Source organism: Microcebus murinus, chromosome 2 (assembly GCF_040939455.1).
Source record: "Microcebus murinus isolate Inina chromosome 2, M.murinus_Inina_mat1.0, whole genome shotgun sequence".
NCBI classification, from domain to species: Eukaryota; Metazoa; Chordata; class Mammalia; order Primates; family Cheirogaleidae; genus Microcebus; species Microcebus murinus.
The window spans coordinates 74,415,799-74,433,907 of record NC_134105.1 but is presented as its reverse complement, the minus strand read 5'-3'; the positions used below and the strand labels follow the sequence as shown (position 1 = coordinate 74,433,907).

Genomic DNA, 18,109 nt, shown 5'->3' with positions numbered 1-18,109 from the left:
AAGGAGAATATATGTGATTAAAGTATTGGTATAAAAATCTTATTTATGTTGTACATCTTTGGAAATGTATACAGGAATTTTATTTATTGTGGAGCTAAGGGCTTGTCAGATTACCCCAACTTATTAAATGTAACCATTTAAAAAGAAGCCTTCCCCCAGTTCCTATATCAATGCTATTAAAAAGGGGAGAGGGAATGAAACTTGTTTTGATATGTCCAGAAGAGAAGAAATTCTTGTGAGACAAAAAGGGAAAATTATGATCATGTACTGCATAATGACATTTTGCTCAACAATGGACCATATATGTTAACAGTGGGCCCATTAGATTATATAATACGATATTTTTACCTTTTCTTTGTTTAGATATGTTTAAATACACAAATAGTTGTCATTATGTTACAGTTGCCTACAGTATTCAGTACAGTAACATGCTGTATAGGTCTGTAGCCTAGGAGCAATAGGCTATACCATATAGCTGAGGTGTATATAGTGGGCTACACCATCTAGGTCTGGGTAATACACTCTATGGTATTTGCACAGTGATGAAACTGCCTAAGGACATATGTCTTACTAACAGCCCCTGGCCTCTTTCTTCCAGTGCTTTGGGAGAGCAAACAACCACTCTGTGGGGAGACCCAGGTGTCAGTGTTGAAATATTCTTAGGAGAGAGCCAGATTTAGGAACATTTGGGAAAGAGATTGAGGATATAGGTAGAATATCTTGTTGATGCAAGGATATGGGTTCCAGAAAGTGCTGTGGAAAGATTTAGGGAAGATTGGCAATGGGGTCGGATTAGGGGAACAATAGAACAATAGGATGAGAGTTTTGGGATCTCTGGGCTTCTTGTAGTGAGTGGCATAAATCAGTGAGGCTGTAGGGCTTGATAGGATTAATAGGGATGATCTCCAAGGCAAAACTGTGGCTATGTATTTTGGGAGGAAGGAAGAAATGTAGGTTTTGCCCTGAAACTCTTGGCTCCTGTCCATGACTGTGTCAAGGTCAGTAAAAATGTATTGTTATTAGTAACATTCTTAAGTGAGAAGTATGCCTGGAGATTCTTTGGAGTGTTCTCTTTTGAAACACACTGTTACAATGTGAGTGAATGAGAATTAGCAAATTTTATTATTTTGAGAAAAATGGCTTAACAATTTGGATATTATTTCCCTAAAAATTCTGAGTATCTTTGTAGCTCTTTATGGAGCTTTCATATTCATTATCTTATTTGCTATAATTTCCTAGTCATTTACACATAAAATGTGAAATTGGTACCTTTAAACTCCAACTTCAGATAATATAAACACATACTTTACAAGTTATTTTAACACTTATGCCATATCATATCACAGCTTGGAAAGCTTATGCCATATCATATCAAAGCTTGGAAAGCTTTCCATTTCACTTAAGTTAAAAGTCAAAATCCTTACAGTGACCTCTAAAGCCCTATGTATTTTGGTTCCCTGTTATTTCTTCTCTGTAGCCTAACCTTCATTCATAACATTACTTCTAATTTAGTAGTTCCTGTGTGCTGTTCCTTGAGCATGCCAAACGTGATTCCATCTTAGGACCTTTGTATTCTTCAAAACTGTTCTTTCCTCAGATGCTCCTTTACTTTCTTCAGGATTCTGCTCAAATGTTACCTTATCAGGGGACCTTCCCTGACCTACATAAATAACAATGTATCTCCCCAGCATTCCCTATTACCTTACTTCATTTTATTTCTAGAGCACTCATGACCATCTGACATATATATATTAGTTGATTCATTCCATGTATTGTCTGTATCCCCCCACTAGAAAGTTACAGCTCCTTGAGAGTAGAGATTGTGTTTACTTTGTTCACCAGTATATACCTAGGGAGAGAAAAGTATCTGGCTATGGGTCAGTATTTGTTGGTTGAATTAATAAATTAGGCAAATTGAGGCAGTTCATCTCAGAGGTTGTAACATATGTCTAACTTCTCATTCTTGGTGATAGGAGACTAGAACATCCTGACAGTCCATTGCTCTTAATATCGTACCATATTGTCACTCAAAACAGTGTTTATGGTTGAATGGGTACTTCTTTCAAATATAATTTGATTTATTCGTGTATCACAGAACATTAACCTATGTTGTTTTTTTCTTCTACTGTAGATGCCAGAAGAAGAAGCTTTCTGTGTATTTGTTAAATTAATGCAAGATTATAGACTTCGTGAACTTTTTAAACCAAGCATGGCAGAATTGGGCCTTTGTATGTATCAGTTTGAATGCATGATACAGGTAAAAGTGCAGTGTGGATAAAAAGGCATATTGCCTTCATATTTTTTGTCATCTTGTTCTGAGTGATAACTAAGCAAATATCATGTTGAAAGCATTAAAGCAATTGAAGAAATCAGTGTTTTAATCACATGATCATTTTTTGGTTGGTTAACACAGTTAGACCTACTTCCAAATTAGGCACTGTCTTTAGGAGCTTGACTGCAGTTTTCATATTCAAACTATAAGCATTTGTGCCAAATGTATTATAAACCCATTATCTAAGTACATGAGTTTCCTTATGTTCTCTTACATGCTATTATTATGTAGTCTAAGCTCTCTTACAGGAGCTTTATGATATGGCACTGATGCCAGTACATTTATTAATACTTTGAAACAGTCTTTTCAGTTTTATTTGGTCCTCTCACCTGCCCTCCATTTTTATCTCACTTTCTGGCTAGCCTATAATCTTTCTTTTCTTTTTATGTTTTCTTCACTTTGTGTTGCTAATTTAAGACTCAAATTGTCTGGTGATTGCATGAGGGTGGAGAGAGAAGGAGTGGAATCAAAATCAAGTGAAAAATACCTTTGAAATATTTTACCTTTCTGGACTTACTTTTTATAGTTTATATATATAAATAAGTTTAATATATTGTTGTATTATATAATGGTATAAATATTTTCATTTATTTAAATTTCAATTAAATGAGCAGAATTTAAGAAATGATTCAGTTGGAATGAGAACCATTTTTATAAGTGTCCTTGTCCCTGGCAGCCTTACTCACAAGAATCATAAAATCCTCTTTCTTTTCTATTAATATATGTGGTCCGAGGAGGGGACTATGTAAAATGTTTTTACATTTTATCTTTATTTTTATTTATTTTATTTTTTTAAATTGACATAATAATCATAGATATTTATAGGGTACATAGTGATTTTATTTTATATTTTAAAGGAAAAGCCAAAATAGATCTTGAGATGGTTCTTAAATTTTTTTCTGAAATAGTAAGATTGTTATTACCAACCTTAAACTCTCTTGATGTTATATTTTCAGTTAATGTATCATTTATGTTTGAATTACTACATTTGCTAAAGCATCTATATTTTGGGTTTTTCGTATTCCTTGGGAAGGCAAGAATAGGTGATTAATGGCAGATAGTGCCTGAAAGTATTTTAGCATAGCGTTTCTTTTATTTTTAAAAGTTTTGTTTGAAATATTATAGTTGATAGAAAAGTATAGAAAATATCAGGCATCTATGTACCCACCAATAAGATTAAACCAATATGAAAGTTTTGTTTCTTTTTATTAATAAATTAAATGTTTTAAATATGCCAAAAGTTCCCACTCCATGTATGTTCTTTCCCCCTTCTTCCCTTCCTGCATAGTAGCCACTGTCTTGAATGTGTCAATTTCTACATCTTAGCTTTTCCATATGAGCTTAATCTTGTCTTTATGTTTGGTATAGGCCAATCTAGTATGTGTACAATGATATGATTTAAAATACTCAATTTTGCTACATTTTAACAAATTTTCTTCTCTTTAGGAGCATCTTCCAGAGCTTTTTGTACATTTTCAATCTCAGAGTTTTCATACCTCAATGTATGCATCATCCTGGTTTCTGACTATCTTTCTTACAACTTTTCCACTTCCAATTGCAACAAGGATATTTGATATCTTTATGTCGGAGGTAAGCTAGCAGTGTCCTCAACCTTTTTGGCACCAGGGATTGGTTTCATGGAAGACAATTTTTCCATGGATGGTGCAGGGTGGGGGTTGGGTAGGTGGAGGAGCTCAGGCGGTGATTCAAGTGATGGGGAGCAGAGTGGCTGTAAATACAGATGAAGATTCTCCCGCTCGCCTGCCACTCACCACCTGATGTGCGGCCCCCTGGTTCCTAAGTTTTTCCATGGACCAGTGGGAAGGGGGTGGAGCTTAGGGGCTCTGTTCCTAACAGGCCACAGCCCAGGGCTTGGGGACTTCAGAGCTAATGGGCAGACTAAGAGCAAGAAGTGGGCAAAGGTGTCATTGAGTTTATTAGAGCAGGGCAGTGTGGAGAGCAATATGGGAGACCTATGTGTCCCATGTTAAACTGCTTACATGGATCATTTCATTTAAACCTTATAGTAACCCTATCAGGTAGGTACTCTTATTATCCCCATTTGTTAGGTGATAGAAGAGGAAGCTGAGACTTAAAGAAAGGTTAGTAGCTTATCTGTGGACACACAGCACGTAAGTGGTTTAGTAACTAGGATTGAAATGTAAACATTTAAATTCTGGAGCCCACACTCTTAATCATACCTCTTTATCAGACCAGGTATTGTAGCTCACACATGTAATCCCAGCACTTTGGGAGGCCAAAGTGGGAGACTGAGGTGGGAGGATTGCTTGAGGCCAGGAGTTTGAGAATAGCCTGGGCAACATAGTGAGACCCCATCTCTTTAAAATAAAAAGAAGAATTAACTGGGCATAGTGGTTCCAGCCATTTGGGAGTCTGAAGCGTGAGATTTGAGAGCAGTGAGCTGTGATCACACCACTGTCTTCTGTCCTGGGCAACAGAGTGAGACTGTCTCTTGAAAAAAAGAAAAACCTCTTTATCAGTTAGTGAGAGGTAAAATTTGCCTTATAGTTAACATTGTTGCAATGCATCTGTTATCCAAAGAGTACGAAATAATAATTAGTATAATTAAGTTAATGAAGTTTCTTCTGTTCTGTGAACATATTGCAGGTTGTTGTCCTTTTGACTGTCAGTGACATGCAATAGTGATCCTTTGTCTTCTATTTTCTGAACCCAGTGTTAATTGTTGCTATAATTACATCTTGGGAAGATGAACTCGTATTACCTATCTAAATTAGTTTAGATGAGACTTGGAAAACTGTGATTCATGTACCAATCTGCCCTGGTTTGCCTGCCAAATCTGTCCTTCCACCTGTTTTTATAAATAAAGTTTTCTTGGAACACACCCCTTCCCATTTGTTTTTATGTTGTCTAGATCTGCTTTGGGGCCACAGTGACAGAGTTGAGTAATTGTGACAGAGACCATAATGGCCCACCAAACCTAAATACTGCTGTTTGGTTTTACAGAAAATGTTTGCCAGCTCCTAGTTTAGATCTCTAAATATTTACCTTAGTATTATTTTGAATGATTAGTTTTTGTTGATGGAAGAGTAAGACAAATTTGACCTTATTTACTTTGTTTCCTTAGGGTTTAGAAATAGTGTTTCGAGTAGGATTAGCGCTTCTTCAAATGAATCAGGCAGAACTAATGCAACTTGACATGGAAGGGATGTTACAGGTAAGTCAGTTTATCATTTCTTGAATGTCTTTAGACTTTACTAATTAGTTAATAATGAACAGCATGAAGTCATTCTTTTTTTTTTTTTTTTTCTTAGGCCATATGCTACAGCAGAAATGAAGTCATTCTTATGTTTTTCTTTTATTGTTTTCTTAGCACTTTCAGAAGGTCATTCCACATCAGTTTGATGGAGGTCCAGACAAATTAATCCAAGCAGCTTACCAAGTCAAATACAACTCAAAAAAAATGAAAAAGTAAGTATTTTATAGTTTTGTTTTTAGTTGTAGAGGTTTGTTGAAGTACATAGGAAATTCCATGGAAGTGGCAAAACATTCTAGTGATAAGTACATTTTTCCTCATTAGGTTATAGAACTGCATTATTTTATTTGGTGGTAATGGTTTCAATAAAGCTAATGTTGGAATATACTACTTTTAATAGCAGTGCATTGGACTAGTGTTTACTACCTTTAAAATTCCCATTTCCCTTTTCACATTGCCCAGTATAGGTATATATGTGAGTGTGTTATTATTTTAAAAATCACTTTTAGGCTGGGCGCGGTGGCTCACGCCTGTAATCCTAGCACTCTGGGAGGCCGAGGTGGGCAGATTGCTCAAGGTCAGGAGTTCGAAACCAGCCTGAGCAAGAGCGAGACCCCGTCTCTACTATCAATAGAAAGAAATTAATTGGCCAACTAATATATATAGAAAAAATTAGCCGGGCATGGTGGCACATGCCTGTAGTCCCAGCTACTTGGGAGGCTGAGGCAGGAGGATCGCCTGAGCCCAGGAGTTTGAGGTTGCTGTGAGCAAGGCTGACGCCACGGCACTCACTCTAGCCTGGACAACAGAGTGAGACTCTGTCTCCAAAAAAAAAAAAATCACTTTTATTCATTGACATTATTTTCCTCTTAGCTGACCCCAGAGTGTCACTTAAGTTCAAGATTAGCATAACCAGCAAAGTAGACATGAGGTATGGATTAAAAGCTTAACATTTTATTTATTGTGTGTTACATTTTAATGAAGCTTTTCTTGGTATGTATTTTATAAAAGTTCAAGAAAAGCAGTCTTGGCTCATTGGTTTTATTTTTGAAATCGAATAAGTGTATTAATTAAAATGATAGCTATTCTTCTAGCTTTGAGTACTTAAATAGTTCAAAGTCTGAGGTCATAGCATTTCTGGCACTAGTTTCTATGGCATAAAATGCTTTAAAGGGTAACAATGTTATATGCTATAAGTTACCAAGATCTTTTCTGCTACAACACGAAATTACATTAATATGTGTAACATACTACTTCCATGGATGTTCCTACTCCAGAAAGTTCCAATTCCTAAACTTGCTGTGTTCTACCTTATAGCCTTAGCCATATTCCTTTTCTTCCTCTTTCAGAGTACAGTATTTTATTCATTTGTAAGGCTAATTCAGAATACGAAATGTTATTCATTCCCATCTCTTCCAGGTTCTTACTCCATTAATTATCTTTCTATCCTTTATCTTCAGCCCCTCTCTTTCTGTTGTTTCATGTTCTCCAATCTAAGAAGGTAAATTTTTTTTTTTTTTTTTGAGACTGTGTCTCTCACTCTGTTGCCCTGAGTAGAGTGCCATGGCGTCAGCCTAGCTCACAGCAAACTCAAACTCTTGGGCTCAAGTTGGGCTCAAGTGATCCTCCTGCCTCAGTCTCCAGAGTAGCTGGGACTACAGGGGCATACCACCACATCTGGCTAATTTTTCTATTTTAGTAGAGACTGGGTCTCGCTCTTGCTCAGGCTAATTTTGAACTCCTGAGCACAAGGAATCCTCCCACCTCGGCCTCCCAGAGTGCTAGGATTACTGCACCCAGCCTAAGAAGGTAATTTTGGGTTCTGACTTAGAAGCAACAAAAACAGAACCCTCTTCAACATGACATTCCATTCTCCTTTTATGAAACTTAACCGTGAAAGGAAGAATAGTTTTTACTTGTTAGCTACAGATCATCTTTCATGTGCTTTTTTTTCAATTGGGAAAATTTTCAAGCATACAGAAAAAAAGATAATAAATATCCATATGTGTATTATAGTATTTAGATTTATAGTTAATATTTTGCTGTATGTACTTTATTTTCTTTCATAGTATTTCAAAGTAAATTATAGAGATTGTTACATTTCATTCTTTAATACTTAAGTATTCATATCTATAAAGGCATTTGCCTCCTCTACAGCATTGCTTTTTACCACATAATAATATTAAATAACTTTATAATATTGCTTAATACCCAGTCTATGTTCAGATTTCCCAAGTTGTCCAAAAAATGTCTTTTGCCATTGATTGCATTGTATTCAGTTCTATTTCTTAGTTTAGTTTTTTTTTTTTTTTTTTTTTTGAGATAGTCTTTTCTCACTTTCTTGCCCAAACATGAGGATGATAATGGCATGATCATAGCTCACTGCAACCTCAAACTTCTGAGGTCAGGTGATCCTCCCACTTTGACCTTCCAAAGTGCTAGGATTGTAGGTGTGAGCCACCATGCCCAGCCCTTAGATTTCTTTTAATTTAGATCAAAACTGCCCACTGCAGATCATCTTTTTAATATATTGACTTGTTGAAGAGACCAAGTCAATTGTACAGAGAATATCCAATCTTAAGAATTTATCTCATTATTTCCTTGTGATCTCATTTAATTTTTTTATCTCTTGTGTTTTCTGTAAACCGGAAACTAAATGTGAAGACTTAATTAGATTAAGAACAAATATTTTTTTTTTTTTTTTTTTTGAGACAGAGTCTCGCTTTGTTGTCCAGGCTAGAGTGAGTGCCGTGGCATCAGCCTAGCTCACAGCAACCTCAAACTCCTGGGCTTGAGTGATCCTTCTGCCTCAGCCTCCCAAGTAGCTGGGACTACAGGCATGCGCCACCATGCCCGGCTAATTTTTTATGTATATATCAGTTGGCCAATTAATTTCTTTCTATTTATAGTAGAGACGGGGTCTCGCTCTTGCTCAGGCTGGTTTTGAACTCCTGACCTTGAGCAATCCGCCCGCCTCGGCCTCCCAAGAGCTAGGATTACAGGCGTGAGCCACAGCGCCCGGCCAAGAACAAATATTTTTGATGAGAATAATTAAGAGGTGATGTCATGCACTTCATAGTCACCATTAATGATGCATGATGTCTATGTGTCTCACAGTTATTAGAGATCACTGATTGATGATTAAAATAATGACCGTCAGTTTTTTTATTATAAAGTTATGTTTTCCCTCTTGGCAACTATGAATACTCTATAACTTGCTACTTTGGCACCATGAGAACATCTAGTTCATCATGACCTTTCATTTCTTGGCCAACTCTGCTCGAAAGTATCATTAGTGATACTTTTCATGTTTAAATTATTTCATTTAGGATAACAAAATCATGATTCTTCTTAAATTTATTATTTGGCTTTCTTCATTAACTTCATTTTCTTCATTGACTACAGCTACCTTTACCCTACTGGAAACACATATAAATGCTTCATTATTTCCCCTCAATTACCAATTTCCAGAGAAAGGAGTTAGTGGGAATAATTTTGGTTCTTTTAAATTATTCTGTTTTTTTTTTAAGTGAGGGCAATTATTAAGGACTCATGGACTTATATTCAGTATGCTTTATTATTTATTTCTTTTAATAACAGCATTGTCTAACAGTATGTTTTAATATAGTCACTTTTGTTATTCAAATAGTCTCAATTTTGGCTGACAGGAGCCCTTTTAAGATGGTTCCTGTATCCTTTTAACATGACTAAAGTAGTCCCTAAGTACTCCCTTATTTTCAGGTACAAAAGATGTTCCAGCCCTATTATATGTATTTTCTGCCCCAGATTTGGTCTTTTAGTGAGAAGTAATTTTTAGAGATTAAAATCTGAGTGTGAGGGGTACTCGTTATTATGCAGGTATCCTTACTTTTAGGATCTTTCTGTGGACAGAGTTAGAACATAAACATGATTTCGTAGCAATTTCTCAGTCATTTCTTACTCTTTGTAATCTGGTATCTGTCCTTACTCTCCCACTAAAACTACTTCTTTTGAAATAATCCTTTTTATTCATTTATTCAGGATATATTTCTTGAATACCCAGTATGTGCTGACATTTTTGTAGCTGCCTATGTGGTGAGGCAGAAATTAAACAGAATTATATGTCAGGTAATGATAAGTGCTGTGAAGAAAGACAATATGAGAAGACATAAGTGGGTGATATTCTTTTTAAAATAGGGTAATGGGCAAAGGCCTTTCATATAAGGTGACATTTAAGAGAGTACTTGATAGAAGAAAGAGGCAAGTCATGCAGATAACTCGAAGAGCTCTCTAGACGTAGAGGGCAAGCAGTGCAAGGGCTTGGAGGCAGAAATGTGCTTGGTATATCTGACAAATGTCATTGTGGCCAGGGTGGCTGGAGCAGAGTAGGCCAGGAGGAAAGAGTTAGGAGATGGATTGGAGAGGAAATGGGGGTGAGGAGTATAGTCCTTGGAATAGACTTTGGCACTTTTAGTAAGTACAGAGGAATTATGTTTTAAGAAACCACACTGACTGCTCTTTGGAGATTAGTGGAGGAGGTAGAGCTAGAATAGATTCAGGGAGAGAAGTTAGTAAGCTATTGAGATAGTCTACACAAGAGATGTTAAAAGTAATTATTTCCCAGTTGCAAATTACCAGTTTTATTCCTAATCATACTTGATACATTTAACTTTGGATATGGGTGATTACCTCCTCTTTATTTTTTTAGCTTTTGTCATATGATATTTGGTAAAAATTTGTTTTTAAATTATGAAGCATATAAGTAAAACAAATTGTCATGAACCCATCACATGGCCTAAGTGCCCCTCTGCAAGAGTGATCACTAACCTGAATTTTGAATTCACCATTTATTATCTTACCTTTTTAAAATAGTCACACTACATATATATAAATATTTTATGCTTACTTGGGGGCATTATGAAATTACGTGCCATCTGTGACTTGTGTTTATTGATTAACATTATGATGGTACAGTTCATTAGTTTTTGTGTGTGTGTTTGCTCTAGTTCATTATTTTTCACTGCTGTATGATATTCCATTAAGTGAATCTGCCACAAACTGTCTATCATCCTGATGGCCATTGTAGATATCACAGATTTATCTGTTTGTTTGCTATTATGCTATTTAAACACTATTAATCTTTGCACCAGAAATTTTCTATGATATATGCTTAGGAGAGGGATTACTAGGTTGTAGGGTAAATCATGTTCAACGTTACAAATTTTTGCTGAAGTGATACTAATTTATTTATTTATTTTTTAATTTCAGCATATTACAGGGTTACACACATTTTGGTTACATAGTTTGCTTTTGTATAGTTCGAGTCAAAGTTATAAGTGTGCCCTTCACCCAGACAGTGTGCATTGTACTTGTTAGGTGTGAATTTACCCATCAACTCCTCCCCCCACCTACTTGATTACTGTTGAGTTTTACTTCTATATGTGCCCATAAGTGTTGATCAATTAGTTTCAATTTAGTATTGAGTACATGTGGTATTTGTCTTTTCAATTTTGCCATGTTTCACTTAGAAGAATGGTCTCCAGTTCCATCCAGGTTGTTACAAAAGATACTAGATCACCATTTTTTATGGCTGAGTAGTACTCCATGGCATACACACCACATTAATCCACTCATGTATTGATGGGCACTTGGGTTGTTTCCACATCTTTGCAATTGTGGATTGTGCTGCTGTAAACATTGGAGTACAAGTATCTTTTTTATAAAATGTCTTTTTTCCTTTGGTAAATATTTAATACCTAGTAGTGGGATTGCTGGATCAGATGGTAGTCCTGCTTTTCATTCTTTGAGGTATCTCCATACTACTTTCCATAGACCTTGAACTACTTTGCAGTCCCACCAACAGTGTGTAAGTGTTGCTTCTCTCCACATCCATGCCAGCATCTGTTGTTTTGGGGTTTTTTGATAAGAACCATTCTCAATGCAGTTAGGTGATACCTCATTTCGTTTGCATTTCCTGATGATTAGAGATGCTGAGTATTTTTTCACATGTTTGTTGGCCGTTAATCTATCTTCTTTTGAAAAGCTTCTGTTCGTGTCTTTTGACCACTTTTTTTTTTTTTAGGGGAAAATTAAATTAAAATTTTTTTTTTATTTTGGCATATTATGGGGGTACAGATTTTAAGGTTTCAATAAATGCCCATTCCCCCCCTCCACCCACAAGTCTGAGTCTCCAGCATGACCATCCCCCAGATGGTACACATCTCATTCATTATATATGTATATACCCGCCCCCCTCCCCCCTTCCACCTGCCCAATATCCTATTACTGTAGTACCTATGTGACCACTTAGGTGCTGCTCTGTTAATACCAATTTGCTGGTGAGTATATGTAGTGCTTGTTTTTCCATTCTTGGGAAACTTCACTTAGTAGTATGGGTTCCAGCTCTAACCAGGAAAATATAAGATGTGCTATATCACCGTTGTTTCTTAGAGCTGAATAGTACTCCATGGTATACATATACCACATTTTATTAATCCATTCTTGGATTGATGGGCACTTGGGCTGTTTCCACAGCCTTGCAATTATGAACTGTGCTGCTATAAACATTCGAGTGCAGGTGTCTTTTTTGTAGAGTGTCATTGGATCTTTTGGGTAGATGCCCAGCAATGGGATTGCTGGATCAAATGGTAGATTCACTTGTATCGCTTTAAGGTATCTCCATATTGCTTTCCACAGAGGTTGAACTAGTTTGCAGTCCCACCAGCAGTGTAGGAGTGTTCCTCTCTCTCCACATCCACGCCAGCATTTATTGTTTGGAGACTTTTTTTTTTTTTTTTTTTTGAGACAGAGTCTCACTTTGTTGCCCACGCTAGAGTGAGTGCCATGGTGTCAGCCTAGCGCACAGCAACCTCAAACTCCTGGGCTCAAGCAATCCTCCTGCCTCAGCCTCCCGAGTAGCTGGGACTACAGGCATGCGCCACCATGCCCGGCTAATTTTTTCTATATATATTAGTTGGCCAATTAATTTCTTTCTATTTATAGTAGAGACAGGGTCTGGCTCTTGCTCAGGCTGGTTTCGAACTCCTGACCTCGAGCAATCCGCCCGCCTCGGCCTCCCAGAGTGTTAGGATTACAGGTGTGAGCCACCGCGCCCGGCCTGTTTGGAGACTTTTTGATAAAGGCCATTCTCACTGGAGTTAAGTGATATCTCATTGTGGTTTTGATTTGCATTTCCCTGATGATTAGAGATGTTGAGCATTTTTTCATATGTTTGTTGGCCATTCTTCTGTCTTCTTTAGAAAAGTTTCTGTTCAACTCCTTTGCCCACTTTTTAATAGGGTTATTTGACTTTTTCTTGCTGATTTTCATGAGTTCTAAGTATATTCTAGTTATCAGCGCCTTATCAGATGCGTAGGATGCAAAAATTTTCTCCCATTCTGTAGGTTGTCTGTTTACTTTCATGACTATTTCTTTGGCTGTGCAGAAGCTTTGTAGTTTGATCATGTCCCATTTATTTATTTTTGTTGCTGCTGTGATTGCCTCTGGGGACTTCTTCATAAACTCTTTGCCCAGGCCAATGTCTAGGAGAGTGTTTCCAACTTTTTCTCTAGAATTCTAATAGTTTCATACCTTAGGTTCAAGTCTGTTATCCAGCGTGAGTTGGTTTTTGTGAGAGGTGAAAGGTGTGGGTCCTGTTTTAGCCTTCTACAGGTGGCTATCCAGTTTTCCCAGCACCATTTATTGAAAAGGGATTCTTTTCCCCAGCGTATATTTTTGTCTGCTTTGTCAAAGATTAGATGGCTATATGAGGATGGTTTTATATCAGGATTCTCACATCTGTTCCACTGGTCAATATTCCTATTTTTGTGCCAATGCCATATTGATTTCATTACTACAGCTTTGTAGTATAGTTTGATATCTGGCATATTAATGCCTCCCATTTTGTTTTTGTTGCCTAGAATTGCTTTTGATATTTGGGGTCTTCTTTGGTTCCATACGAAGCATAAAATTATTTTTTCTATATCTGTGAAGAATGCTGATGGGATTTTAATAGGTATTTTATTGAATCTGTAGATCAGTTTGGGTAGTATAGACATTTTAATGATGTTGAGTCTGCCGATCCACGAGCATGGTATGGATTTCCATCTGTTTACATCCTCTGCTATTTCCTTCCTCAGTGTTTCATAGTTCTCCCTGTAGAGGTCTTTTACCTCCTTGGTTAAGTATATTCCTAGGTACTTTAATATCTTTGTTTCTATTGTGAAGGGAATTGAGTCTTTGATTTGGTTCTCAATTAGATTGTTGTTGGCGTATATGAATGCCTCTGATTTCTGTGTATTGATTTTGTATCCTGAGACTTTACTAAATTCATTTATCAGTCCCAGGAGTTTCTTGGTTGAATCTTCAGGGTTTTCTAGATATAATATCATATAGTCAGCAAACAGTGAAAGTTTGATCTCTTCTGCCCCCTTTTGGATACCTTTAATTCCACTTTCCTATGCTGATCTGTGTGTATAATGTAGCTCTGAGTACTTCCTGCAGGGCAGGTGTGATCTTTGGAAATTCCACCAGTGATTGCTTGTCTAAGAAAATGTTTACTTTTCCCTCATATAGAAAAGTTAGTTTTGCAGGATACAAAATTCTAGACTGGCTATATTCTGTTTTAGAAGACTGAGAATGGATGTCTTTTCCCATTTGGCTTGTAAAGTTTCAGTTGAGAAGTCTGCAGTTAGTCTGATAGGTTTTCCTTTGTAAGTTACCTGCTGTTTTCTCCTTACTGCCCATAGGAATGCTTCTTCTGGTGTTTGCTCTGGCTAGCCTAATGACTATATGTCATGGTGATTTCCTCTTTATAATCAGTCTTCCAGGAGTCCTGTGTGCTTCTTGTACCTGGATATCTAGGTTTCTAGCAAGGCCAGGGAAATTTTCCTCAATCATTCCCTGAGATAAATTATCCAATCTTTGTGTATTTTCTTATTAGTCCTCAGGGATGTCTATGATTCTTATATTTAGCCTCTTTACATAATCCTACATTTCTTGTAGGCTTTGTTTGTCCCTCTTATTTCTGTTCTTTCTCTTTGGCTGACTTGTTCAGCAAGTTCTGAGATTCTTTCTTTGGCCTGATGTAGCCTATTCTTAAGGCTTTCCACTGTTCTTTGTAATTCCTTGAATGAATTTTTCATTTCCAGAAGTTCTGTTTCGTTTTTCTTTAATATTTTGATTTCTTTAGAGAATTTTTCGTTCATTTCCTGCTTTGTTTTTTTGTGGCTTTCTGTTGGGTTTGTGTTTTCTCTTGTATTTCATTGAATTTCCTTATAATCCATGTTCAAAATTCTTCATGTGTTATTTCAATATTCTGCTTTTGGTTGGAATCCATTGGTAAGGAGTTATTGTTTCCTTTAGGGGTTTTTTCACTGGTTCCTTCTCACTTGGCCTCTCAATCGAGACCTGAGGGTGATAGGGCTGACTTATGAGACCTAGAAGGTCAGTCCCTGACTTTGTCAGAGAGAATAGTGCTTGTCCTGAGTTTCCTTTGGGATGCTCCTACAGGTTTGGTGAAACTCTCTGCTTACTGCTAACCTATTGACTTCACCACTTCCCAACAATTGCTAGTGAGTTAAGTACCCCAGCCTAATCTCTGGGATGATGAGTGGAGTTTGCTGGTTTGAATCCTTTACTCTCTGTTTGCTTGAGTTGGAAGTTACTTATATTTAGCAATGGAGTGGTTCCCCCCTCTTTGATAGTAGTTTGCTTAGAAGAGCCAGCTGCGGTAAGCTCTCATCCCCTAGATGGGGCACGTGGATGCCCAAGCTTTAGGAAGGACGCCGTAATTCCCAGGGAGTTGTTTTATTTCTACTCCCCTGTTGTGGGGAGGGGAGCACAGTAGTTGCTGACTGATTTGCTAGAGCCTGAGATATTTTATTAAGCCTCAATAGGGTTCAGAGGTTGCTTATCCATCACTAGGGGGAGCTGCTGATACGGAGTTCAGGGCAATCTGTCCAAGCCTAGGTAGCAAATCCCAAGGGGAGGGGCCTAATTGTATGATTGCTAAGGCCTGAGTCAGGCTTTTTTCTTGGCATTCTGTTAGCCTGGTTTCTCTGCAGGGTAGGGCAAGGGCTCCCATTTCCTCTTTAGAGATCTCCACAGCATTCTCTTCTCTGATCAGTCTACATGCAATCCCTTCTGCCCAAGTCCAGCTCTTGTACCCCACCGTTTGTGTGTCTGATCCACTGGCCTGGGTTGCCATGTGATGCAGACAGGTAGGGGGATCTCCAGTTGTGTACCCCTGTTCCACCACCAAACTACAATGGGAGGGAGGTAGATCTCGCTGACCATCGAGCCCTCTGCCAGGGACACACTTCCTCTGGGGGAGAAATGGCAGCTCACTAGTTTCTTGGATTAAGGTGCATTTGCTATTGTCGTGAGTGTTGGGAGGGTCTGCTGCTCTGGCGGTAGCTATGGTGGGAGGAGGAGCTATGGTCTTCCTGCACTGCTTTGGTGTCCTGGGGCCATTGGGTCCTGCCTGCCTGTAAGCCACCAGAGGGCGATCATGTGACATGCTTCTGCACGGGCTGTGCTCTCTACAAAGGGCTCAGCTGGAAATGCGCCCTCATCCCGGAGAGACAGGCCCCTCAGTGTATAGCGCTTAGTGGTTGCTATGTGGGGGAGGGGCTGTGGCTACAAGTTGACTTGGGCCAAAATTACTTTCTGGGATGCCAGGAATGGAGGAGGTGCAAAGGAGTGGGTGTACAGATGCAAGAATGCTGGCTCTCTGGTCCCTTGTGAAATTCCCCCACAGGATGAGAGCCCTGTGTCCCACTGCTGGAGGGAGGCACCCAGGTGGGGGAGGGAAGCCCCCTTTACCCTTTCGCTGGGCTTCATGCCTCCTTCGACTTGGTCCAAGACACTGGTATCCTCCTCTCTTTTAGCTTCGCACCTCCTCTGGGTAGGGTCCCTGGACTTCTGCTGTTTCTTCCCATGGTCCACATCCTAGACATAATTGTTCTCCATTCTCCTAAGTCCAACCCTCTACTCTTCAGCCAGGACGATCTGACAAGCTGGCTCTCTAGTTGGCCATCTTGTCAGTCTCCCCAAGTGATACTAAGTTATAATCTTACCTAGAAATGTCTGAGAGTTCTCATTGTTCTACTTCTTCATCAACACTTGGTTATTCTAATTTTTATCAATCTATCGAGTATAAAATATTATCTCATTTTAGACTCAATTTACATTTCCCTGAGTGTTAATAAGGGTAAATATCTTTTCATATGTTTATTGTCCTCATGTTTTTCATCAATTTTTTCTCTCACTTTTCTATTGCAGTGTCTACTTCTTACTGCATTGACTACTTCTTAGTGGTTAGAAGTTGTTTATATTATGGATAGTAATCCTTTGTCAGTATTAAAAGATGAGTCTCGTCCATTTCTACTAAGTACCAGTCTTGGAATATATAACAAAGGACCTGTCTTTGAAAAAAGGTTCAAGCTTCCTGTGGTTGGAGAGTGGCAGAAAAGAGAAATAAATAACTTATTGCAAGTACAGTGTGGTAGATGCCAATATAACAGATTATTAATGTAACATGTGAGAGATGCCTAACCCATATGTCTTTAAACTGGCATACACAGTCTGCTGGGGGTCAGGAAAATGTTAAGGGCATGGTAGCTAGATTTTTAATTTCCATCTGTGTGCTTTTCTAAATTTTTTCTGTATGATAACATTTGTGTGGTATAGAGGTGTTTTGGTTCTCCTTTACACTTCCACTTTCTTAATCTGCCTTCTCTCACTGTGTAAAAGGAAAGCAAACCTGTCATCCATTCCAAATCCTACTATGGTAGATTACTTTGGGTTATAAGACTCTCTCGGGCTCCAAACTGAGGGACAATTTCAGAATGCCTTCTTCCTGCGGTGATATTCCCTGAGAGAGCAAAGCAAGAAAAATTAAATGGAGCAGCTTCTTATTTTATCCAGATGGTAAATGCCTCGCAAGGTTTTCTTACTATTAGAATTCACAAATAGGATGGTGTTCATGGGGCAAATATTAAGATATTTATTTAAGTCGAAAAATAAAGGTAGACTTTAACGACAGAAAGTAAATACAGGCTTGGTGTGATGGCTCACACCTGTAATCCTAGCACTCTGAGAGGCCAAGGAGTTCTGAGGTCAGGAGTTCGAGATCAGCCTATGCAAGAGTGGGACCCTGTCTCTACATAAAATAGAAAAATTAGCTGGGAGCTGTGGTACGTGCCTGTAGTCCCAGATACTTGGGAGGCTGAGGCAAAGAATTGCTTGACCACAGGAGTTTGAGATTGCAGTGAGCTGTGATGACACTACTCCACTCTTGCCTGGTTGACAGAAAGAGGCTCTGTCTCCACAAAATAAGCAAATATAATTTAACTTAGTGGTTTAATAACAAGGACTGCCTTTGCCAGTTAAGTCACAGGTAGATGTTTATAAATTAAATGAGATAAATCTCACTTAAAGTTTCAGTGGAAAAATTTTAAAGTACATATAAATTGGGGGGAGGGTGGAACAAAAATAAAGTACATATAAATTATATCCTTTGCAAATATATACATTTAAGGTAAAAAAAATATAGAAGTCTT

General features: G+C 38.0%; 1 protein-coding gene across 6 annotated transcripts in view; it reads left to right on the top strand.

Annotated features, from left to right (window-relative positions):
* Positions 1–18,109, top strand: part of EVI5 (ecotropic viral integration site 5) — a 203,528-nt gene that overhangs the window by 48,523 nt on the left and 136,896 nt on the right. For all 6 annotated transcript variants that reach the window (XM_075999852.1, XM_075999853.1, XM_012790919.2 and 3 more), the window contains 4 exons: positions 2,132–2,257; positions 3,779–3,922; positions 5,439–5,528; positions 5,685–5,782. In XM_075999852.1, coding sequence (XP_075855967.1) covers positions 2,132–2,257; positions 3,779–3,922; positions 5,439–5,528; positions 5,685–5,782 — 458 coding nt within the window. The remainder of the gene's footprint in view (positions 1–2,131; positions 2,258–3,778; positions 3,923–5,438; positions 5,529–5,684; positions 5,783–18,109) is intronic.